General features: G+C 47.1%; 1 protein-coding gene across 2 annotated transcripts in view; it reads right to left on the bottom strand.

The window, feature by feature from the left end:
• LOC144128371 (paired box protein Pax-6-like) overlaps positions 1–26,398 on the bottom strand; it is an 82,823-nt gene that overhangs the window by 34,220 nt on the left and 22,205 nt on the right. The window contains exons 2-3 of one of the 2 annotated variants that reach the window (XM_077661731.1): positions 12,199–12,246; positions 3,516–3,681 (exon numbers count right to left, since the gene is read on the bottom strand). In XM_077661731.1, the coding sequence (XP_077517857.1) occupies positions 3,516–3,681; positions 12,199–12,246 (214 nt within the window). The remainder of the gene's footprint in view (positions 1–3,515; positions 3,682–12,198; positions 12,247–26,398) is intronic. The other variant, XM_077661732.1, reaches the window with a different exon arrangement.

Below are 26,398 nucleotides of genomic sequence, written 5' to 3'. Positions count from 1 at the left end.
AAAAACGCTAAGGCGCCCGTGTGCTGTGCGATGTCAGTGCACGTTAAAGATCCCCAGGTGGTCGAAATTATTCCGGAGCCCTCCACTACGGCACCTCTTCTTCCTTTCTTCTTTCACTCCCTCCTTTATTCCTTCCCTTACGGCGCGGTTCAGGTGTCCAACGATATATGAGACAGATACTGCGCCATTTCCTTTCCCCCCAAAACCAATTATTATTATTATTATTATTATTATTATTATTATTATTATTATTATTATTATTATTATTATTATTATTATTATTATTATTGTGAGCTATATATTGCACGCCAGATACGCCTTGCAGTCCCTAGTCGCGTATACACGCAGGACCTGACATCTTAAGGCGCGTTTAAAAACCTTGAAGAGCCTCAAAGGTTGGCTGGCCTGCTGAATCCGGCCTTGTCGCCGTTCAAGACTTTCACACAACCTCTATATTCTATTTTACTGCAGGCAGGCTGGCATTCAAAAAGAAGATCAAGACAGCAAACGCGTATAGCGTAGAAATACCCTGGACAAGTAACAAAAAGCCCAGATGAACGAGAATAATACTCCATGTCAAAACTTCAAAGATAAAACAGCGCTCAACATATTTCGCCATAACTGATCGTATTTACTGTTACATGCCCAGCTATCTGCTGCACTTGTTGGCCTTTATTTTTTTTTTCTTAATGCAATAGCATTAGAAGCCACGCCGGAAAAAAAGAAATGCGCCGTTGATCACATAATTTCCAGGACCAGAAGTGACGCCACTGGACCGGAAGTGACAACAAAACGTTTCGATGTATCTTCATTGCGTCCTTGTAGCCACCTCCAGGCACCTTTGGGGAAACTTCTAACTACCAGCTAAGTGCCCCGAAGAGGCGTCTGGTTGTGCGCAGGCAGACATGTAAGGGTCCGCCAACGTAACCCCGAAAGAATGACAGAAAACTTGAGGTAAAGACGTCAACAGCTTATAAAGCTATCGCACTGCCAACTCATAATATAATTAGGTGGCACTGAGTTTTTTTTTTTCCTCAACTTTAACATCATTCTCCGCTTTCTATGCATAGCTGCTGAACGAATCAGTGCTCAGAGGCCAAAGCTGCTATACCTAGCTTGCAGTTGTTAAAAAAAGAAAATAAAGCTGTATTGTAGCGTGCACGTCGTATTCACAATTAGTTGAAGCCACAAAATAGTTCTTCCCATCCCGGAAACTACGGCTTACTATTATTCTACGCCAGGTGCTTGGGGGAAAAACTGATATGGCGCTCTGATATGCTGAGCATGGAGGTATGATAACAATCGTAGTGGCTTCATTTCGACGAAGGGAACATGACAACGCGCCAGCTTAGTGAAGTTTAGGTGCTCGTAAAACAACTTCTGGCGGTCGAAATTAATCCAGAGCCTTCCATTAGAGCATGCGGCATTGTTTAACGGTGCTGTTCTGGGACGTATAGATCCACATCAAAGTGGCCGAGAGTTGAGACTATCGCTCAGCATAAAGCCATCTTTGAGCGGCATCCGCCCGAAGAGGACCTGGACTGCAAGACATCGTCCATTACGTGAGCGATGAAGCTTAATTTGCCATCTTTGCTAAAGCGCCGCAACCAAAGTCTGTCATTACGCGGGACGTGTTCCATCTCTTCAGGAAAAAGAATGCTTCGTTCACTGTCCTCCCAATATCGATTCATTCAGATGCCACTGGATTATACTGTAGTGCTAGCCGAAGGCAGTCTTCACGAGGTGGCCATAAAAGCGGCCACTTCTTGATAATGAGTTATCTATAGTATTTGGCTAAAAGCAAGTTGGACGCAAGTAGCCAACGACGTACCGAAAGCCTTGAGTAACAGGATAATATTTGTCGCTATAAATTTGTTTCGTTTATGGGGGTGCAACGTCCCAAAGCGACACAGGCTACGATGGACGCCGTAGTGAAGGGCTCCGGAAATTTCGACTACCTAGGGTTCTTTAACGTGCACTGACATCGCACAGTGCACCGCAATAAATTGGTTCTGAAGAAAAATGAAATACGAAGGGAATACCTCTCTCTCTCGGCGGTCACCTCCGCCATGCCCTGAGCGAATGCATGAAGGAGACAGTAAAAAAAAATTAAGAAAGAAAGAGGCGCCGTAGTGGAGGGCTCCAGGATATTATCGATCATCCGTGGTTCTTTAACGCGCACTGGCATCGCACGGTACGCTGGGCGGCAGCGGGCGAGATTTGATCCTGCAACCACGGGCTCAGCAGCCCGACGCCGTAGCCATTGAGCCACCGCGGCGGGTTGCACGAGTAAGCGTGGCAGTGTGCAGAAAAATATCCACTGACCAAACGTAACTTCACTGAAACGTACTCACTAGCAACGACTTTCATGTGTTGTGAACAGGACGCGCGAGGTAAAATGTATTTATAGCATCTTCGGTCCTGCTGCCCGAAACCAGGAAATTACATCTGTACCCGTTTTACCAACCCCCCCCCCCCCCCCCCCCCCTCCTGTACTTCTCTCTCTTCTCGTGTTGAGCTGTATAGACCTTTAACTGCTTATACCTTGCCTGAGCGTATGTGCTTTTTGTGCTGCGGTGGGCATGCGCAGTAATTTTCCTCTGTGACATCCATCAATCCAAACGCTGCTGGCACAGCCCAGTGGCAATATATCTGCGCCGAGAAGGGTTAATTTGAAAAGGTGTACAGGCCTGCCGAAGCACAGAGCCTGACGACTTCACCATTCCCAGATTACGAGATCGCTTTCTGACCAACAAGAATAGGACATTGATGCGTGTTCTTCACCTGCTGGCCAATGAGAGTGAGCCGTTTGCGGCCACGTGATCCAGGTCGGCCGGGGCCACGTGGGCCTGGGAGAGCGCCCCCTCGCGGGACTGCGGTGGCGGTACACCTATGGCAGACATGGCCCAGGCCCACCTGAATCGCATGACAGCGCGGCGGTGGCGTCATTGCGATTTTGGTTACAAGCTGACAATGGCCCACGGACAGTATGCTCTGGAAAAACCTCTATGATGTAATCTATATCTCCGCGAAAAATACGAGGCGTACTCCGGCTTTGAACATTTCGCACCTTCCGCACGGGTTCTACTCTAGCCGTTGCCACTGTGCCCTCGAAGTTCAGGCAGCCGCATTTGCTATCGGTTGCAGAGAAGCCGCAGTCTTGGGCATACCTGGAGTTTTAGGTATTCGCTTACGGCGTGAGAAAAAAATATGTAGATTGAACGCAAACGTATCTTTCTTGAGAGAACTGATAATACTGGCGACCAGGTTTTGCCGATTTGAACCCTACATAGCAATTGCAGCTGTTGAAAAATCTTACGGCATCAATTTTTAATTAACTGGTAAAAAGCAAAAAAAAATACGCCAACGTTTAATACATGATGCTTCACCTTCGTTTCTCTCGGGATGCGTCGGAGTAGTACAATGACTTTTTTATATTTTTGGCCCGAGTTACACGAGATTCCCAAGCATGGACTAAAGAAGGATAAAAAGAAAAGCACCACGAGGAGACTCGCCTGCCGAGTATCTTGGAGACGCATCCGTTGGAGACCTGCAGTATGCGCGAGATGTCGCACGGCCTGGCTCCGGAGTGGGCCAGCTCGACGATCTTCTGGCGCGTCGAGTCCGGCAGCGGCCGGCCGTTCACGTACACGCCTCCCAGCTGGTTGACGCCGCTGTGCCCTGCGCACACAAACAACAAAAAGGAGACAACAACAAATGGTCACACCATGTATAGAATTATTCAGGAATCGACTTTTTTCGTCAGCGTTCAGCTGCAGCGTCGTTTCCATGTTACTTGTGAGTCTAATGGAGCTATACAGCTTGTATATTTCGTGAAGCGGAACTTGTCAACGTTGTTCTTGTGACAACAACAAGCTCTAGCAGGCTTGTGGCAGCCTTTTATCCTTGCCTCATGGATGGCTAGTGACGCCATTATTATAAGACAGCGTGCAGTGTGGGGAAACCAACTTTATGAATTATGAAACGGAGTCCTATGCGCCAAAAATCGGAGGTTGACTTCGTTCAAACGACCGAGCTAGACTGGACGCGGGTCTATATACCCACGCAACCTTCTGGAGAGATGCAAGTCTCTCATACGCATAAGTATGCAAATTGCGCAGTGGACTGCCCAAGTGTACAGTAGAGCGGTGGTTACTCTACAGAGCGCCAGATGCAGATGGTCAGTTATTTGACGCCAATAAAATGGAAGTCTCGGTTCCTCGGAGTAGCAGGTGAGAGTGTAAAGCCATGTAGATCCAGCGACAAAAGCGCCACCTATTAAACCAATCGTGCCCGTTATACGGTTTTTTTTTTTTTTTGCATGCTTAGCACGATGCTGATACCGTTCGGCCAACACACGGACGCGGCATTCACATTGCGGTGGAGCCGAAATGAAAAACTGGCCGTGTAGTGAGATTTCCTGTGGTTTGAAGAACACCAGGTAATCGAAGTTACTCCAAAGCCGCAGCCTCATGGTCGCTCGCTCAGTTTAGCTGCGTAATAATTAATTAATTAAGTAATTAATTGTAGTCACGAGCACGGCATTTTTATAATTCTTACGATGCACTGTAAATAGAAATGCAATTTTAATATTTTTTTCTATGTTCTCAATCATAGAAGCAAACCAAACATGGCAAAGTTACTTCGGGACAGTAATTGAATAGCTGTGTTAATTCTTCAAATACAGTAAATATAGATAAATAACATTGCCAAATACAGTTGAACCTCGTTATAACGAAGTTGAAGGGGCCCGGCGATTACTTCGTTATATCCGCAGCTTCGTTATAGCACGCGTGTTTATCCAGTTTCCAAGGAGAATAATCATTCCTTCGTTATATCCAATATTTCGTTATAAACAATTTCGTTATGACCAGGTTCGACTGTACTGCTCACAAAATGTAATGACGTAAGATTAAGTTATGAAAGTAATGCACCCAATTTTAATTGATCTTTAGTTTTCATGAATGAAAACAAGTTCACTGGTCCCAGCTCCTATATAAAACCCTTCTAGATTTCAAAACTTATCGCGTCATAGGGGCAACGAAGCTTCAAAGTTGACGTCGACAGTTGTGCTCAGATTTGAAGAGAGGGTGTCCTTGGCCACTCTGCTGACACAGGCGAGGGCTGTTGAACACGATGAAAAACTTTTCCAGCCTTGGGTGCGACTCAAAAATCGTAAATTCGCTGATTTCGCTCTTCCTCCGGCGGTGAATGGAGAGAGCGCCACGCAGATCTCGCCCTGTATATTTCGAGCAATTTATCGTGCGCGTGAGTTGTGGGTAAAAATATTGACTTCTTCGCATTCAATATCGCAGAAAAGCCCTACTCTAAAACAACAGCAGCACTCAAGCTGCATACACTTTCTCCTGCTCAAGTTGCTCGCCCCATTGCCATGCCAACTTAAAATGTTTATGCATTATTTCCGGAAACTCCCGTCACGACCGTCTGCCACGGATGCTCATTACAGAGCGCAGATAATTTAAATGTTCACGCGTTATAAATTACCACACGGTCATTTACCTGCTTAAAAATCTTCTAGACGTTGTAGGTCAAAGACTAAAGAATTTTTTTAATCAGCCATATTCTTGTGAAAAGGGCGGAAAACGCGGCGGAGAGCCCCAGGTGGTCGAAATCAATCCGGAGCTCTCCACTACGGCGTTCATCGTAGTCCATGCAGACGTTATAATGTCATACTATCTGTTGTATATGTGCTCGGATAGCTGCCGTTCAACATAGCGAATTTCTCGATACAAATCAGCGGCAAGACGCTAAAAGGCCCACCGCTGCTTGGCCATAGGGTCCTCGTGAAGCAGTCCCTCTCCGGTAGGCCAACCATATGAAGAAAAGAAAAGCGACTCGTCGCTCATCCAGTTTGTTGTTACTCTCTTACTCGCATTCCCCGAGGACATAAGACCACTTTCACGGAGGCGCGATCGAGTTCAAAACTGGGATACTTTCCTGTGTACACCCTTCAAAGCCCCTCAACGTCGGAAAACTAGTTGGCGCCAGCGAACCCCAAGCCAAACTACACGACCTCCTGCCGCGTCCGAGTAGCACTTACACATCTTAACTAACTGGCGTCGCCGAGTCCCCTTCGTCGGCCAAGTATGCGCACTCCCGCTGGGCCTCAGTGCAAAGAGGCACACAACAACGCCGCGCTGGAGGACACATACCCACAAGCGCACCCGCGTATCCCAAAGCCCTCATCTATCCCGAGCCGCGTCTCTGCAGCGATGGTGCCGCACCGCCGCCGGCGACCTCCCGGGGCGTAGCGCAAAGGCAGTTCTTCGCTGGAGGACCTTAATCTGCTAAGCCCTCTCGAACGGAGTGCAGCGCCGTGTTTGCCGCCGTCGCCGCGGTCGCCTCCTGGTCGTGCACGCGCTCGCTTTTGCTGCTTTGTAAGACTTTTTGCGTTTTGTGTGACTGTCCCGCCGCCCGCCGTAATTGGGGGCCCGACCATGACGGTGGCGGGAGACGGAAGAATGTACGCCGCTCGCGCGCTTTTGTGCCACCTCCCCTCCATCCATTCCTCCCACTCCTCCTCCGGTTCCCCCCCCCCCCCCCCTTTTTTTACCCTCAGACCCCAACTGCTACGCCATGCGACCGCGCCTGCCTGCCTTGTCCCTCTATCTCTGTACGGGACTGGGAGTTTCCGCAGGTGCGGTCTATACTTCGCGTGTGCGCTCCAAAGCCTCGCCGCAGTTGGAAAACGTGGACTTCGAGCACCCGACAAACACCCATGGGCGACAAACATCCAAGAACCTACTTTGGATCCAGGCCCGTGGGTGTTTGTAGAAACCCCCGCCCGTGGGTCCCTGCAGGCTCGTGGGAGCTCCAAGTGCTCAGGGGCCAGGAAGACGCTCACTCCGTGATAGGCAAAAGAAGTGTCCCCGATCGAGGCGAAGGCTTCGCGAAGCTCGAGCGTAGCTTGAACTTTGATGCATGACTCACGCATGCATGCATGCAGGCGTAACGAAAAAAAAAGTGTGTGTGTCTGCACTGAGCCTGCATGTCTGCATTTTAGCAGTTGTCTTCGATATCGCATCGGGTGAATAACAGAACCTTGAGTAGATTCACGGGAATGTGACCCACACTGCAGCCTACGACCAAAAACAACGCGAACAATCATGAACACTTCAGGAGAGCAAGCTGCCGGGCTAGTTGGTGATGCATGTTGTAAACTAGGTGTCCCTTACTCTGTCCGACGTCCGGTATTTTGCGCTTCCTAGTTTACAAATCATGAACACGTTGAGAGGAGGGCGGAGGTGGGAGCTGACCACGACACAGTCCAGCTGGAAACCACGTGTGGGCTTTGTTATGCGGTGGCGGAGCAAAGAGTGAGGAAGCTGCGAATTCTTGCAACGAAAGGCCTCTCAACAGGGAAGATGAAGATCAGTTGGCGCATATATACACCACCCAATATATTTTACATGCGACAGGTCGCTCGCGTATATAGAGAAGCCGAACGACACAGTTGCAACCAGTACCGGGTTGTTGGAAACTCCAGAACTGTATGCTTGTTCACAGTCTTTTCACCGATTATGAGGTAATGATTCTGACGGTTGCCATAAGAACATTCAGGCTTCGTGAACTCCAAACTCCAGCATCGAGTGAGTGCTGTATCGGCGGCTGACTTCTCGAGATAAATTTCAAGGCGCGGCTAGCTAAGCGTGTAGCTGATGATTCGCATTGGAAAAGAAATTGAAGGCACAAAACAAACATAGACAAAAAGGGAACAGGACAGGCGCAGACTGTTTCTCTCTCGTCCATGGTTTTTTGCGCAGTTCTTTTCTTAATTATGTATACGACTAGCTCGCCCAACACAGTGCTCTCTTGATTCGTATTGACCTTGCTAACAGCAGAGCGAGTCCAGACTCCTGACCAAGGCACGTTGTCACCCTCACTGCAATATACATACTTACACACACTTCGCCTCGGGACTTGATGACACGAGCGAAGTCGCTTTCCTATTGCGTGGTGTCCCTGTGCCGAAGATTAACTAATGATAGGTACAAAACCAACAAGTAATTATAGGCGGATTGCTGCAAGAGACATACGATGATAAGCTGAGAGAAAGAAACAACATACACGTTTGAGAAATACAAAACCAAACACGAAATTAATTACGCGCGAAGCGCTCGGGCGTGTTGCTTCTTCCAAGGACGACCTTAGTCAAAAATGCTACTCGCCACCTTTCCGACATCTCGTCGTCCGATTCGGGTCAACGCGGAAAGAAGTCCCGCAATAGGCGGTTTAGCAGAAACAGGGTAAGAGAAGCAAATACAACGAGCGAATCGAGCCTTCGTCAACGCGGAATGGCGACCACGGTCGCTGTTGCAGGCAACGCGCGCGATTCGGAACCGCGGACCTCGCGTATTGTGCCGGCCCGAACAATGACACACGGGGGCAGCTTTAACACGAACAGCAGGGGGGGAACCGCAACCGACGGAGGGGGGCCGCCGCCTCTCCTTTATAAAGCGCTCACTCGGGACCGCCCCCTCCGCCATCATTTGGCGCACGCACGCACACAACTTCGTGCGCTTCTGCGGGCGTTGCTGGGCTATGACTGCGATCATACGGGGGGCACAAACGCGCGCTGTCCGTGAGCGCCACCGTGATATGTTCGTGCAGCACATGTGAGCGCGCTGACAGTGGCTTTTTTGGCGGGAGGACGGCTAAGCGGCGAGATTGAGATACAATGGCTGCGGGAAGGGCCTCTCCCACCACCACCCTCCCCGGTACCTTTTTATTCTCCCCCAGCGCGGCTACCGCGCGGTCGCTGAGTGTGCCTCCGTTTCTGCTGCGTCCCGAGCCTTGGCGAAGGTATAGGTGATACGCGGACAACAGTTGTGGACCGAGACAGCTGCTCGCCGCCGCTCCCATTGCTGCGTCTGCATGGTCTGCATGCACACAGCGTGGCGGACATGCAGATGCGTTTTCTTGGAGAAACAAGCCGATTAGATCGGCGATTGACCCTCGAGAAGATTTCTTTACTTTGTCCTTACTCTATATCATACCCCCCCCCCCCCCCCCCCCTTCTTCATCCGCCTTAATAGAACCGTAGATTTGTAGCCAGGCTCTGTGCTCGCACGGCCCCGCGTCAAGAGGGCCGAAGTGGTTGTAAAAGCAGCGCAATCCGCGAGGGGCGCTGATGCAGCTTGGAGTGGTGTTTGCACATGTGTCCGCAAATACGCGGGGTTGTAAGGGTGTGACTCCGATGGTTTGAGAATCAATGACCGCGACGTTGTGGGGACTTGTGTTTTGATAAAACCGCGTAGTTCTTAACTGAGAGCGGAGCCTTTCGTCGAATGGCATATGGGAGAGGATTTGAAATAACACAGCGATACGAATACCAAGGGGAAAGAGAGTCTGAAGGGGATGCCCAGAAAAGAAAAAAAAAACGTACGAAAGGTGAGAATTAAATTAAAAATGGGGTGAGCGTTCTTTGCTGGGAGCTGTCCGTTTTCAAATCAGTGGCATACCGGCACCATTTCATGTTCATAGAGAAATTATAAAAAAAATGAAAGTTCCGTTCTTAATGAAATGTACTTTTTGTTTCGGACATCACGTGTACGTCAGCATCAGAGCTCAGTTCTTGACAGGTAATCGAAGACACCAGTAAAGCTATAAAACTTCTCAGGGTGTCACTCTATCGGCGTAAATAGTGAGGTGCCGTATATGGTATTCTCGTCACTGTCAGTAAGAGCTGTATATACAAAGACCAGAAAATTATATATCGCAGCGAAGCTTTATCAATGTGCAGCCTTCAAGCACAGTTTTATATGTGCGACTTTCCAACAGCTCCAGTGATGACAGAGAAGCCTACATTCATTCAACAAGATGTAATGAAAGGAAAATATAAGGTGGGTGGGTTATGGAAAACAGCTCCTTGACTGAAACGGCCACGGTTCTTCAAACTTTACCAATCACGGCGCATTGAAAGCTTCTACCTTTGATTCTATCTCTGCATAACTTGTCACGTCGCAACTTGTTCTACTTCGGCGCGATTCAAACATTACTGACGAGCTTTAAAAGTGTTTGACGCACTAAGTATTGAAAGAACATTACCCATGATAGAGCGTTCTCGCGATGTTTCGAAATGTACGAGTGAACACTCACAACGACAGAATAAGAAACCGCTACACGTCTGTTTGCGCTACTGCCCAAATGTATAGGAAGAAGCTACACTGATCTCAAACTTCAAATGTCCTGTAAATAGGCCGGTTCCTCCATTCTGACACTGTTTGACTGTAGGCCCTGGTCACAAAACGGCTATCGATGGAGGCGAAATGCAGAAGCATTGGTGTGCTGTGCGATGTCAGTGGACGTAAAATAACCGTAAGTGGCGGAAACTAATTCAGAACCCTCCTCTATATAACAGGTGTGCCAGGGAAGCTCACCATTGATTTTTTTTTTAAATAGGGCTTTTGAGGTAAAGAGAAGCTTTTTGCAGTGCGTAGTCATACCAGTGTTGGCGGAGGCCAAAAAAAAAAAAACAAACAGTCGAATCACGTTAACTAGTAAAGCGATTTACTAAATTCTAATAGTTCATTTCTTCACTATTACTGATAGATTTGCAGCCGGCCTTAAGTAATAGCCAATCAGTTTTTAGAATTTCTAAAACGCGATTGTCGTCGCCGCTATGACTAAACTATTTCTGGCTACACCGCGCCAAAATACACGCGCTTCCGAAAAGCATGGAGGCAAAACCCCACCTCCAGTGCACGTACTAGTAGAAATAGTCAAATTATGTGGAGCCAAGACAGCCAAAAGTAATAGCGTTTTTTAAATTCTAAAAACAGTTCTGGCTATTAGCAACGACCGGCTACAAATATCTATTTGCAACCAGGTGCGTAACTGTAATTGTTAAAAAGATAATTATCAGAAATTAGTTTAGCGGCTAACTAGTTAACGTTATTCACCCGTTTTCTGATGTCCGCCGGCACTGGTATTATTCTGCCACAGAAGTCGTCTTCGTAACTCAAAAAGCCTATTTTAAAAAATTAGTGATCAGCTTCCCAGAAACAGCTGGCATATCAGTGTCCCTCATATCTCACCCCATATCCCATGTGCAGTTATGCGACGTTAAAACCATACCGTCAAATTCCCCCAGATTTGTCCTCTCAGGAATAATATCGTGCTGTGCCATTCGGCTAAATGCGCCGTTTAGAAAGCTGGGTGCTAAAAACCAGCTTGCACCGCATCGGGTAACAGCTGTATTAAAACGCCCGGCGGCAGCCTGGCAGCAAAAAGGAACAAGGAGTCACCACATCTGGTTACTCCTGTTTCGTATCTGTTACAAGTTGCGCTCAATTTCCGGGGGCGTGTTTCCTTAACTCAGTTTGTAGCGCCCTCTCGTAATGCCGATTCGCACCTTCAGTCCGGAAGCGCGATGGGCGGGCGCCGTTTATTATAGTTCGCGCTTTCTCCGCCAACCGTTTAGCGCCTAAATTTTTGCTTCTTTTTTTTTTCGCCACCTCCTCACCTATGCGCTTGAAGGCGTTTCCTTCTATTGCTTTTTTTATTTTTTGCCGTGGTGTTTCGCGGTGGTGGCGGTGAATAGAGTCGCGGCGGTTTCTCATGGCGCACATAAATTACGACGCAGATAAGGGAGGCGGAGCTCGAAGCGCCGGCGATCCACGCCAAGCTTGCCGAAACCGACCGACAAGGAGCGCACACGCAACACACCGGTGGAAGATTAATCCCTCGTTGCATGACCACGGTTATACCCGAGGTGGAGAGAGAGAGATAGAGAGAGAGAGAGAGAGAGAGAGAGAGAGAGAGAGAGAGAGAGAGAGAGAGAGAGAGAGAAACCGGCGGGGAAGAGAAAAAAGAAGCTCGCTTTCCCAAACTTCGTTCGGCTAGCTAGTCGTGTGCAGCATCGCGGGAACTTAGGAAGCGTGGAAATGTACGCGCGCCTGACAGCCACCTGTTTCGCAGTCGTTTAGCTAACGATGTACAATCAAGAAAAACTTGTTTATATAACGCATATATACATATATGCTAGTATGTCGATGTGTTGTTCATCGTCTGACTGGACAAACAGGAACTATAGCCGAGACAGTGCACGGAATTACTGAAAACTGGCATCACCTCACAAAGCTTCCCCTTCTCTCTACATCCCATGGTGACCTTCCTCCTGCCTTGTATTTCTTGAGCTGCTCTGTGTGCGAGGAGGAAGGGCCATTTTTTTCTCACCTGGTTCCGGCGGTGCAATGGCGAACCCCGACCGCAGCTGGCACACATCTGGGCACGAGGGTAGACAAGGGGAATAGAGAGAGAGGAGGAGGAAGAAGAACGGGGGAGGAGGGCACATGTACACTCAGCTATATCGCACGAGCGACGCATGCATAATATGGACATGGCCTCGCACAAACGGCATTTAACGTTACCATCACCTGTTTGCGATTGGCTCTACCAAGATGGCACAAACGCGAAGGTAATATATTCTCGACTTTGACGCGTAGATACGCACAACTGCAGGGAGGAAACGCACACTACCATCGCAACCCAACGGACAAAATGCCTGGACTTTTTGATGCCCCCGGAACGCGCAAGCAAAGGGGGAGCGGGCCATTAATTTTACATTCCGGAGCCCTCCACTACAGCACCTATTTCTTCCTTTCTTCTTTCACTCCCTCTTTTATCCCTTCCCTTACGGCGCGGTTCAGGTGTCCAACGATATATGAGACAGATACTGCGCCATTTCCTTTCCCCCAAAACCAATTATTATTATTATTATTCATTAATTTTACAGGCAAGGGATGCTAGCTTGAAGTGCACAGCAGCGCATATAAAAAACTCAATCTGAAGCTGCAAAATTCGTCAGTAGTCATTGAGCCTAACTGACCTTTTGTATCGACTTGCAGGAACACTAATGAAAACCGGTAATCCAATACGTGTAGCCGAAACAATTTGATAAAAATATTTCTAGAGATGAAGGAAAACCGCTTACTGTACTGCGCTACCACGCTTACAAGCACTTTCAGTAAAATGTGAGTTGGCAGCTTTCAACAGATGTGGTGTTAACTTTTAATGGATTATAAAAAAAATTTATGACGTTAACAGACGTCGGGCATACATGCGATTGTCATAGCAAGCGAGACGTCGCGCTTGCTTCATGTATATATACAATAAAAAATTTCTCACCCTTTAGGGTGTAAATCAGCTGTCCCCACACGAACACCCTTTTCCAATTGTTCGGTGCTAAAAAAGGGTGCACTTAATGATACTTTAGTGGGTGTAATGGTTGCACCCTCATTAAAGGGTACTATTTTTCCATAACACCTCTACGAATGCATTTGGAAGGGTGCTCCACATTGATCCACCCATGGAGCAAAAGCCTTGGACTGGCGCGCCCTCTAAACTTTCATGCTGTGCACAACTTCCTGAACGGTGCTGATCTCTGCACCGTTTTTAGCACCTAAAGGGGTGTTCGTCTGGGGACAGCTGATTTGCACCCTTAAGGGTGAGAATTTGTTTAGCGTGATAATCTTACGCGGATGCTGTTTAGAGGGGAAAATGAATTTCTGCCTTGTATTGCTAGCTACTCAGCTCTTAGTTGTTTTAGCTGATGGAGCAGGCATGTACCGCTGCGTTTACATCCTCTTCATTGACCTGCATTGTCTCACCACGCCGAAATGTTTTTTCCCCGCGAATCCCCATACCGCAAACATCTGCCAATGGCTGAACACTATAGGAAGGTCGGATTTGTGGCCATTCATCCAGTACCGTCACCTCACTATAGTGACCGCTGCACTGTTCTACTTTGAAGACGAACCACTCAGAAATGTTTGAATATATTCGTAATTAAAGCAGCTTTTGTTTTGTTTTTGCGAAACGTCTAAATAGATAAAGACGCTAGCCGCACCTTCCGAAAGATACATAATGTGGCTTCCCTAGAACTTCTCCACTTTTTTTTTTTGAAACTGGCATTGTTCAGCACAAACGCGGCCGGTACACAGGTCAACATATACACCATGACTGCCTAAAAACAAAGAAAGAATATTATCGTGTGATAACAGATGATCGTTCCCATATAGAGCACATCGTTTTACGAGGGAGCTCTCGGATTTCTGCCTGGTTGAAACGCTATTTTCTCCTGTATATAGGGAGACCGTCATGCAGCGGTGCGGGAACCATCAAAGGCACGAGAGCGCGTTCGAGCGCGATCACCTTGATCGTGGTATATAACTTCACGCCTGATTTGCGCAACGATTCACCCGAGCGAACATTACAGAGGCGAGAGGAAAAAATAAAAATAGATTGCAAGAAACCAACAAGCCTTCGACTAAGAAGCAAGGGACAAGAAGAGAGAGCGGCGGATTATATAGACGGCGTGTGTATATACGTACGAGCTAAGTGGAGGCGGCAGTGCGCCACATTTCCGCCGTATTGATTCCATGTTTGCTCTATATATAGAGGCCGCGGTGCTCGCTGCGGCGTAGGGAGTAATTGCCCAAAAGCTCCCATATACCCAAGGTGTCTTACTTCGGCTCCGAGGTGTATGAGAGCGGTGCGCGTGATGGCGCATTAGGGTCTCTCTATATTTAGGATGCCTTGGCGCCGCAGTACACAGCTAGTAGAGCCGTAATGATTGCCCTGGACTTTGCCACTTTGTGATCATAAGATGGTATCCACCTTCATTTTGAATTGCTAAATTCCGCTCATTAGTTTTCTCCTCGCTTTCATTTTTTTTCTTCATTTCGAAAACTTATCGGTTTGAACGAGTCCGCTTCGCCCGTAATTTGGTTTATGAGTCTGTAGCTAATGACCGCGCCAGTTTACTTCGTTATACTTTGTCCCATTGTTTTAGTCTGCAAGCTGCATGAGTTGAAGTCGTGACGACAGATTTATGTGCGTTCCACGAGCTGTTACATTTAGGTGTAGATTTGAACCTAAATTTCTCCTGCTTATGCTCACTCATGTGTATTTAACATTCCACGGTATATGAGGGGCTCCTTATGACATACATCTGAAGGAAACCGACAGCCACCGAAACAAAGCAAAGCATTGGGTAGCAGGTTTTTTTTTTTTTATATCGGTGCTGTTGATCAATGGGAAATTAGTAGAGAAGTTCCTTTTCTACACGAAAGTTAACTGATTGGAAATTGGAAGAAAAAATAACCGCATGCCGCCAGTGGGATGCGAACCCACTCCTTACGAATGTGACGCACGATGCTCTGTCAACAGAGCTTAGCTCGTCTACTCATGACTATATATTTATGTGTGTATATACACTAAAACCTTGTTTGAGACCAGCTGATGAATGCAGACCGGTCCAATATATCGGTGACAATTTTGACAACCTTACGGGTTTGAGTGATCTTTAGCAGAGGGCGGGATTTACGCGTTCGCATCGCCGTTCCTGTAGACGTACTCAACAATAGTGTACTAAAAGGATTTTTGAACGGGAAAGAGTTTGCGATAGTAGACAACACCCCCCCCCCCCCCCCCCCCCCCCAAGAGAAAAAATGGAGACGTAGGAAGAACACAAAGACGAGCGCTGACAATTAAAATGGCCGGATGTCTAGAAGTGAAGGTACATCGGGCCCTTTTAACTGTCACCACTCGTCTTAGTGTTCTTCCTACGTCTCCGTCTATTTTACGCTCTCTACTCTCATGGATCACCAACTCGCCCAAGCATCTGTGTTAAAAAGTTTACGAACGCAATTTTTTATACATTGTGATTTCACTATAGCAATGAATATGTCGGCATATCTCCCGTCGGCGGGCTTGCATTTTCTTATTTTTTTGCTGTTAACGTTTTTGCTATCGTAAGAAGTGTTCCACATTCGTTTTCTATGAGAGTCATAACTGCTCCGATGCGAGCGATAGAAAAACTTAAAAAAACATCTTCCTACACATCGGAAGAGCGGACCATTACCCTCAATATTTCCAAAAAGTACCCTCGCAATTATCCAATATTCAAAACTATTGTCCGAGAATGCTGCACGTGAGAATAGCCGATGACACAACTTGCAAAAGCAGAAATGCACTTCGTATAGTTCACTGCTATACGCGTGCTGTTTCGTAATTGCGTTGACATGCACCGCTTTATTTTGTGGAACTTTTCACCTTGCACGCCACGCTTTTCCGAGGCCACATATTCCGGTGCCTTTTTTACGTTGGAAACGGGTCAAAATTAAGCTAAACGAAGCGAATTACAACTCGTGTGCACAGCACGTGAACTCCATGCGACCCTCAGCGCCTCGCTTTTACCACCGCAGTCGGCAAACCGCGCGCATCCGCAAAGGGGGCGCGCACCTCTTCATTTTCAAGTCCGCGACAGCTCTCCGGCGCGATAAGGGATGCGGCGCAAAGCAAAGCGCGCGCTTTCCAATACACACACAGCCCCCGTGGCGAGCGGCGAAATCACGAGCGAGCACCGCCGATCAATTACGGGCTGCCTTCGCACAAGGGCACCGCTGGCGCGGCCGGAGGAGATGAAACAATCGCCACCGAAGCATATCTCGAGACATGGCGGCGCCCCTGCGTTCTCGAGATAGAAGACCACGGCGGGACGGCGCCGGCGAGGCTGCTGCGAGAGACGCGCGCGCACAGCGGAGGCGCAGGCATCGTGCCTGGATGCGCGCAGTTTCGGATGCGGCTCGATCTCGCTGTCGCTGCTCTAGCATGGCTATGTCGTTTACGAAAATGGACGCGGAGTTCACCTGTTGAGCGTCCATGCTGCTCTAGCACGTCCGACAGGATGTCGACAGGAGCTGAGGTTCAATGGCGTGACCTCGCAACATTATGATGTGACTTTATACTGCGGAAATATTCACTGAATACACCGCTGAGTTTTTAATGAGCATCCCCATGTATGTAACAACCATCAGTTCAGCGTGAGGGCATTGCTATACAACCGCAACGAGATAAAAAATCTGTTCGCGTTCACTTTCCATGCAGTTCTATTTGGAGTTCTGTGCAATAGAGCCTAAATATCGTCACGCTGCCGCGAAGAGAAAGCAAGAGGCCTCAGTGTGGTAGTGAAGCCTTAGTGCGGTGGTGAAGTGTCAGTGTGGTAGTGAAGCCTCAGTGTAGGGTAGTAAAGCCTCAGTGTGGGGTAGTAAAGCCTCAGTGTGGTGTAGCGAAGCCTCAGTGTGGTAGTGAAACTTCAGTGTGGTGTAGTGAAGCCTTAGTGTGGAGTAGTGAAGCGTCAGTCTGGTACTGAAGCCTCAGCATGGAGCCTCGGTGAGTGAAGCTTGCACCCTCCCAAACATCAACAACCAATCATCTGCCCCCTAGCTAGGGGAATGCCCAACCACCAACACCACTGTGATCCACCCCCACTTCACCCCTCTCACCTTTCATGTTCCTTATACATGTTTTATACACTGACCTCCCCCCCCCCCCCCCCCCTCTAATATCCTCGAAGGAGGGCCTTTGGGGGTATGCTGAATAAATAAACTCCATGAAAACAATGTAGAACCTCCTCAATCACCATGAATGCATCACTTATGCCTGCGTATAAATTTTCTTTATCAAGCCATCATTAATCTAGTAATAATAAATATTAATTGTTTTTTGGGGAGGAAAGGAAATGGCGCAGTATCTGCCTCATATATCGGCGGAGACCTGAACCGCGCCGTAAGGGAAGGGATAAAGGAGGGAGTGAAAGAAGAGAGGAAGAAAGAGGTGCCGTAGTGGAGGGATGCGGAATAATTTCGACCACCTGGGGATCTTTAACGTGCACTGACATCGCACAGCACACGGGCGCCTTAGCGTTTTTCCTCCGTAAAAACGGAGCCGCCGCGGTCGGGTTCGAACCGGGGAACTCCGAATCAGTAGCCGAGCGCCCTACTCACTGAGCCACCGCGGCGGGTCAACATCATTAATCTGGTACTATTGAGTTTCCTGGGTTGAAGATTAGGGTCGGTCCCTTACAGCAGGTGCCTTTTCTCCATAAAAATTGGCTGTCGCTTAGCTCATCTATGCCGGATATACGTAGCGAGAGCAAATGGTTAAACTTGGTTACACTTTAGTGTTAACTTATGGTTATGCACAATGTTTATAGCTTCTTTCTCCTCACTGTTACATTAAAGCCGAGACATATTGTTATGCACAAAGTGTGTTATTTATTTACAACTCTTCTTCTTTTCGTCGTTCTTCTTGTTGCTTATCAATTAATACAAAGAGGGCTATATATGGTCGGAGAAGTAGCAGGCGGCCGTCTCAATGGTTCAAACGCGGAACTTTGAGTTCAGGGTTTGCCTCTGGTAGACCAGATCTATGGTGGAGCTCCACTGCGTGGTTTGCATGCGAGGGTCTCTGGCCAGATCCATGCAGTTAAACTTGTTTTTAAGGGGAGCGCTAAGTGAGTCCGCATATTGTCGTCCAATCATTTGAACACGTTTCGGATGCTGTTTCGCGACGTGAGGTGCATCATTTGGACGAAGACAGCAGGCTGTCGTCCGACCTACTCAGACAGGTTGACATTCTGGGTTGAGCCGAGCTGCATCTTAACGCCGTCGCTTACCGAGACGTTCTGCGCGTTCTTCCTCGGTCTCTTCGGCTCGTCGCCTTCGCCTCGTTTCGTTCCGACGGCTAAGCCTGGCTCGTTTCAGCTTCACCGACTCGCTCTCCATTTCTGGCCACAGCGCCTCCGACGAACCGCCCACTTGGCGCGCCGTTCTCCTCTGACGTCATGCCAGATGGCGCAGCAGCGGTTGCTAGGCAACGGCGCAAGAAGCGGTGCGACCACGGCTCGACCACCGCCACAGCGAAGTTGCGACTTTGCGGCCAGTGTAGCTCTCGCTACAAAACTCTCGAACAAGTTTCTCGATCTTTACTTGTAGAAAACTCGGTGGCCAGAGTTTTGAGGGGAGGGGTTCTGGACTGACGCTAGTTACTTCTGAAGCTTTATAATCAGTCGTGCCTATTGTTCGGCATGTGCTCAGTAAAGCGTCGCACTGCTTCGTATTCCGAGCCGTCTCAAGAATAAACGTACATTATTCGTGCGCCCTCCGAGTTCGTACCTGAAACCTGCAATCACACGCAGGTTCAAAAAACTTTATCCCCAATTCTGTGCGTATGCTTTTTTCGTTGAAAATGTGCAGGCTCGTTATTGCATATCGAGAGCATTTGATGTACTTCGATTGTAGTGGCTTCTATGAGTCGATCGTTGATGCTTCTCGCAGCGCTATACTTTTGCTCTTGTAGCAATCGAAGAAGGAACAAGTCGTTGCTGGAATCCATGGAATTGCTTTCAGACATCTTCACAAGCGGCATCATCAAATAACCTCAAAATTCGCAATGCTTCAGTGCACAGTTTGGCTCATTCCCGAAAAGGAAGTTTTTGAGGTCTAGTTCCCGCCTCTCAGCAACAAAACCCAGTAGCTGAGGAATTATCTTCTTGAGCAAGTCATAGCCGTTGTCGGCTCGCGCTTGTCACGCTGAAAAGTCGAGCATGCCCCTTCGGTTTTGGAAGCACTCAAGGTGGCCCACATTGCCTTGTCCTATATCCTGTCGACTGCGCCAATTAATACTACCAATTTTATTTTATTCTTTCTTCCCCCGCTCTAAGTTTGTCTTCTCTGGCACTCTGAAATAAGTGCTGGGCGCATTACCGCAGCAGCAATCCAGCAAAAGCAAACAAACAAATTGCATATTACATCGCTGGTGCGCACATTGTTGCGCACCGTCACGTTAGTGTTGGCCTGTCGACAACGAGAACCGTAGTGGTAACCTTTGTAAGGGTTATTCACTCGAAAAAGAAAAAAAAAGAGTACGGAAAAAGAAGTAGTAAAGGCTGACCCTCTTGCTGCAGAAAACTGTCAGGAGCCATGTACCGGCGGCAAAATGTTGACAGAATTTGCACATGGACTCTCACAGTTAAATGTTTGTTGAAGGCAGGTAATGGCAGCGGAAAATTTTAATATCGTTGTTACCTTTCCACGCATCACAGAAAAAAAAAAAACCCACGCAGCCTGTTGTTATTGTGTGGATTGCACAGTGCGCCATTAAATCTCAAGCAATACGCCTTGGATCAACGAAATCACATTTGTTTCAAAGATACATCATCCTTCCATAGACTATTGACGGTGGAGGTACCTTCATGTTTCTGGCGATGTGCGTATGCATATATAAGCAAGTAAAACGACAGAAAGACGTTTTAATCGCCGCAAATATACTTATAGAGACACAGAGAAAGTGAATAACTTATCCGGGTTAGGCTTGTCATTTAGGTAACTCAGTTCTGCACAAAAGAACCTAACACAACGCTATTCTTTACAAATAACGCAGCATGCGGCGATATACGTCGCGTGTCTCACGTCAGGGCTAAAAAAAGAAATGCCACATATTGCGAATTTGGAAACGCACAGCGTTCGCTTGAAAAACGGAATTGCGTTTTACGTTAAATAATCTAATTAATTACAAACAACTTTCCAACCACTGTACCAGCCCGAAATGCTGTAAGTAGAAAGTTGTACCATATCGTAAGGAACTCGCAAAAGCACAGTCTTTCTGATTCGAAAAAAAAGTGGTCGATGTCTTGGCATGCGCCCGATGTCGCCATCGACGCCCACCAGGGGCAACCTTGGTATCCTATGGTGCCTTCGCATACTCCCTTCGGCGCGTTCGGAGTTGAGGTAATGTTCGAAGCGTGGATACAAGCTATAATTTCAGTAATATCGTATAGTCAGTGGCTTCTTCTGGCGTTCTATAAAGCTTTCCAAGGAAAAGCTTCGCAAACTCCGAATGTGTTAGTTCTGATCAATTAACTCCGTCTGAATAAAAATGCTATCTGCAGTGAAGCATACTCCTCTCATTACGACACCGTGATCACTACGTACTGCACGAGAACCATGCCAATAACGTGTTCAAGATTTTTCTTTTTAACTCTTGGCTCGTGGTGTGTGGAAACAACAGGTGTGATGACCCCGTCTGCTTTGTCCTCTTTGTCTTTCAAATGAGTCTTGAAGAGTTTGTCTATTTCACTATATCTGCAGGGGCAGATGCATTGGACCAAAGCGTGATTAGAAACATAAAAAAAGTTTAATATAGCAAACAGTAGAAATGAACATGGTGTAAATGATGTCCTCATACGCAGTTAAAGCTTAAGCTTCGTAACGCGTGTGATGGTTAATAGTTACACACTACGCGAAAAGATGGTTTTAACTTATAAATATTTCGGCAAAAAATTTAGTGAAAAAATAAAGGTAGTCTGCAGCGTAAATTCCAACTTTGTAACAGCGTCCTACACGACGATATGCATATTACGAAGGATGGACAGCTCATCGTCCACTGACTGACAGTAGAAATTTCTTTTTGAAAGTGGTTAAAATGAGGAACCTTTTGCCGAGCTGACAAAGAAAGAAGAAGAGAGTTAGTCGTTATGAATGATACGCTCGCGACCATCTCGAGGCTGTTGCCAAAAACAGTGAACACCTTAATACCATAAAGGAGTACAAATTCGCAGACAGAAAGCACTTTGAGACTGATTGCCACATGCACCGAATAAACTAAGCGGAGCAAAAAGGCGATATAGCTGACGCTTGTTTCGACAACGTGTTTCGCAAATCTGTGTTAAAAAAATTCAGCCTTCAAGGCGTTTGGGCGACCCATTTACCATCTGCTGCACGGCATTGTTCTAATGCGCAGTGCTGATTGCACGAAAAATTAGCTCAGAATTCATTGCGTTTGCTTCGTATGAACTTTCACCTACTTTACTGACAACTGTACCTTTAATGGCAGAACAGTGACAAAAACTTTAGTGGCAAAATACATAGACTTTATATGGTCCGATATTTTCTAATGTTCAACCAAATTTTGCATCACGTCAGATGTCTGCAAAGCATAGCGCGTATTCAAATTTTACACCAAAGATGACTCTGGCGGTTAGCTGGCCTCAGAAATTCAGCAACTCGCCGCAGGAATGCGTCAACATGACGGAACAACAAATCTGGATTGCTACGTCCACAGCGTGACGCTGAATAGTTTTTGTGCCGTCCAGCAACAGCGCTAACATCGGCGTTCCTTTTTATTTTATTTTCCCCTCTTTACAAAGCAGCTTATTTCAGTGTCCCTATACCACGTCCGAGATTTGCGAGTGCACGTGAGCCCTAGCTGTGTCTTTGTTTTGTTTTATGGGGCTTTAACGTCCCAAAGCGACACAGGCCATGAGGGACGCCGTAGTGAAGGGCTCCGGGAATTTCGACCACCTGGGGTTCTTTAACGTGCACTGACATATCGCACAGCACACCGGCCTCCAGAATTTTGCCTCCATCGAAATTCGGCCGCCGCGGCCGGGATCGAACCCGCGTCTTTAGGGCCAGCTGCTGAGCGCAGTAACCACTCAGCAACCGCGGCGGTCCTAGCTGTGTCTGCTCGGACGCTTGGTGAATGTTGCAGCTACAGCCGATGATCATCGCATTTCGTACCAGAGCTATTTGTAATTAATTTTGTAATTAACTGTCGTACGCTGTAGTAGTCGAGAGTACATGCCACTACCGGGCGAAAAAATTTAGCTTTAAGCGAAACAAAAGCAACCAAATGCGGAACTTGAACAATATTTGCGAAAATTTTTTTCAATCAAAACTGACAAATTGCGCCATTATTTCTTGGTTATAGTTCATTTAAATCCAGGAAGTAAGCATTTAGTGTCGCTGTGGACCCTTTCGAGAGCTGAATGCAACTCGCGCGGCTGCCACTCACTGAGTGCGTTCAATCACACGAGTGCAACCAGAGAAAGTTAGCGATAAACCGCGAAGAAACAATGCTCTGCTCTGCCAGGGCCCCGGATGAGCTTCCAGCCGGGACCAAGCCTCATGGCGAGAGGTCACATGTCATGCCCTGTGTCATACTTCGTGCCTCGCGCTTTGAATGACCTGCCTCTCTGAAGCAGCGAAGCTGTGAGTCCTCCAGTGCAAAGTATTTACTGCAGCTTCTCACTTTTACATTCACGCGCGCCCGGGGTGTACTTCGAAGCTCAAAGCGTACATGCACTTGTGTAAACTCAGTGACTGCAGGTATACAGACTTCTACCAGACTGAGGTCTCTTGTTTTTAGTGTTTATAGGCATCTACTCTTCACTCCACCTATCCAGAGAGCAGGCATCAACTCTTCCCTTCACCTATCCAAAGAGACAGGACACGTATCTGGCTTCTGCAGCACCACGCATCGTGATCGCTTCGGCACATATGGCTGCGGCGCGCGAATGTTCTATCTCTCTCTGACATAATAATAATAATAATAATAATAATAATAATAATAATAATAATAATAATAATAATAATAATAATAATAATAATAATAATAATAATAATAATAATAATAATAATAATAATAATAATAATAATAATAATAATTGGTTTTGGGGGAAAGGAAATGGCGCAGTATCTGTCTCATATATCGTTGGACACCTGAACCGCGCCATAAGGGAAGGGATAAAGGAGGAAGTGAAAGTACTCTCTCACCTCCCGACTGCAGTTTCCTTTTCTTCCTTCGTACAGTAACTTACTACTACTACTACTTCTGCTGCGGCTATTACTACTACTACCTCTCCACAGTAGTATACCAGCGCTTGAGCGAAGCAGTCAACTGTCAAAAAAATGGTTTCCGATGTCATCACTACCCGACCGCGGCGGCTGCGTTTTTATGGAGGAAAAACGCTAAGGCGCCCGTGTGCTGTGCGATGTCAGTGCACGTTAAAGATCCCCAGGCGGTCGAAATTATTCCGGAGCCCTCCACTACGGCACCTATTCTTCCTTTCTTCTTTCACTCCCTCCTTTATCCCCTCCCTTACGGCGCGCTTCAGGTGTCCAACGATATATGAGACAGACACTGCGCCATTTTCTTTCCCCAAAAAACGAATTATTAATTATTATTAAATAAATGGTTTCCGATGTCATCCCTACCTCTTATAGTGTGCCGTCACCATTAAGTCTGTTCATTGACCGCAGGACATACAGGGACATAGTGATGGACACAACGGGGCCTCTGAAAACTCGTGTTTGTGCCTGCCTTGTCCTCGAGATTTTCTGAGGTTGTCCTCGGCGTCCTACTTATTACTGGTAGAGCAGTCGAAGTAAAGAGATGCGTGCATGTTCGCCTGCCTGTCCGATAGGTGGGGCTGCGGTGCCTGACAAGGTACACAGGGTGTTCGTTGTGCGAGGGGATGCTCGCCGTGCACGTACCCTTGTGGGGCATAGTGGCGGGCGGTGGCCAGTGCGACCACCGAGATCCCCCCGACAGGTCCCGCACACCGGCGGCTTTCCAGCAGCGCAACCGCGGTTCACGGCCGAGCCGACGTAGCGCAGGACGCTGCTGCCGCCTCTGCCATATCGGGCGCCCGGGCAGCCGTTTCCTCAGGGCCTGCGTGTGAGCACGTGCTCAGGCAGCTCTTACAAGCGGAATGGTCCTCGTATACGTGTGCACTGCAACCCGCCTGATTATGCTGTTGGACTCTGCCCTTCAACTTGGACTTGGACTCATGCCTTTTTATGGCAAGTACGAACCATGAAACTGTTATTAGTCGGATTTGCATATCGTGCCAACAAATTAATGGGAGTTACGTTCGCTTGTTTAACACGAACGACCAAAAGCTTCCGCATGCACTGGTATGCTGCAGTTCTCGATTTTCCATCATCGCAGCACCTCACGAGCCTAGCGGAGAATCGACAGTGACCACGCTAACATCCCGTGCATGAAGGTGAGCAGGTCTGATATTTGTGGCGATGGGGCCGACATCTACAAGGCCGTGTTGAACAGCACTTAGTATTGTAGTCGGTTGACTTCTTTTTGTTACCGATTGAATTTTGCTGAAAGATGGAAAAAAATGTCCGCACCAAGAAACCAACCTGATAGTTTCGTGATACAGGGTACAGACAATCGGTCGTGAAAAAAAATAAAAATAAACACCGCGCATCACAAGAAGTGGCGAACCGCAGATTGGTGATTTGAAGCATTTTCGAGTTCGGTGACTCGTGGAGGAAAAGTCATGAGCTTTCCTATTCAACTTCTTTTTTTCTGCGCAACTCCTGCTGACCCAGATTTCTGCGGCGAGAAGCAAATTAAGTATTTTGGTGTGCATAAATAAAAAATGAAGATCTCCAGCTTTAAGCTCTTGAAGATTAGGCTAATTATGCCCTCTTTGAAAAAAATTTGTTATATACTTTCGAGCCAGAAATTTTGTCCATGAATTTTACTGGTCATTATTTCACCGTTTCGGTGAAACAATTGTGGTTCTGAGATCAAGACTATGATTCTGAGTGGAAATTACAGGCATTGTTAATATTTTCAAAATATCACAGAATCATTGTCAGACATTATTGAATTATGAACCGCAAAAAATGTTGCATTATGTTATTGTAAGTGAATGTGAGAAAAATTCAAGCAGTCGGAAATATTTTAAGAATTCTGTGCTATTTTAAACACGTCTCCTAACTGGCTCCCATATCCCAGCACTGCATTTTCTTTCACGCGACAGAGTAAGGGTCCAGTCCTGCAGAAAAGCCAGCGTTGACGTTACCGTCGTCGTAACCGAAAAATCAAAATTGGTCGAGAACGTGTCAACGTGACACGTGGAGCGGCGGATTTAAAAATTCATTAAAACATTCGAAAACTGGTGATTTAGAAGCTCTCAACGCGACTAAAAAGTCATTAGGACAGGGAAGCACATAAAGTAAATGAACTGCGTTGAAAAGAAAATTGGAGTAGTCCAGAATCGAACCCCAGTACCTTGGGTATCGAGTCAGGCACGCTACCTCTGGGTGACGCAAGCACTTTGGTGCCGCTCGGTTAAAGCGGCGCTTTATATGTGTGTCGTGTGGTTTTTCACATAATGATTGTGAATTTGACATAAGAAACATAGTCCCTGTCTACGTGGGCGAGAAGAACCGTTGTCACGTGATACCCTTAAAGGCGGAGCTTAAGTGTACCTCCAATTTTCATAAAACGTTCCCGGACAAGTTTTTGATTTGTTCTATTTTTATTTATGTAGGCGAAATTGCTTCATTAAACTGCCCTGGGCAAGGAAACCTTGAAGGAGGTTGCGCAGAAAACACTTGGTAAGAAAGCCTATTAGCTTTTCTTCTGTGTATAAGCCACCGATTCTGGAAAGTTTTTCAGCCGTAAGAATGCTGCCCACCACGACTTGTGATACGCAATGTGTTTTTTTTTTTCTTGTAACCAAACTATGTGCATGCTTCATCGGAAAGATAAGGCTCATTCATCTGAATAAACAGATTTGGCAATCTAAAAAAATATTCATCGAATGGAGTTATCAGTGATAGTAGAAAAAATGTTTTACATGTGAATACGAGCATAAAGAAAAATCAACATTAAGGAATGAAACAGAGAGGAGAACGCGGGACACAATAAAGAAGCGAAGAGCAAGCTTTTTGAACTTTCCGACATGGTACGATTCGATCCGATACGATTCGATGCAATGCAA

Source organism: Amblyomma americanum, chromosome 4, assembly GCF_052857255.1.
Source record: "Amblyomma americanum isolate KBUSLIRL-KWMA chromosome 4, ASM5285725v1, whole genome shotgun sequence".
Classification (NCBI taxonomy): Eukaryota; Metazoa; Arthropoda; class Arachnida; order Ixodida; family Ixodidae; genus Amblyomma; species Amblyomma americanum.
The sequence above is the reverse complement of the archived record's forward strand: the minus strand, read 5'-3'. Positions and strand labels throughout refer to the sequence as shown.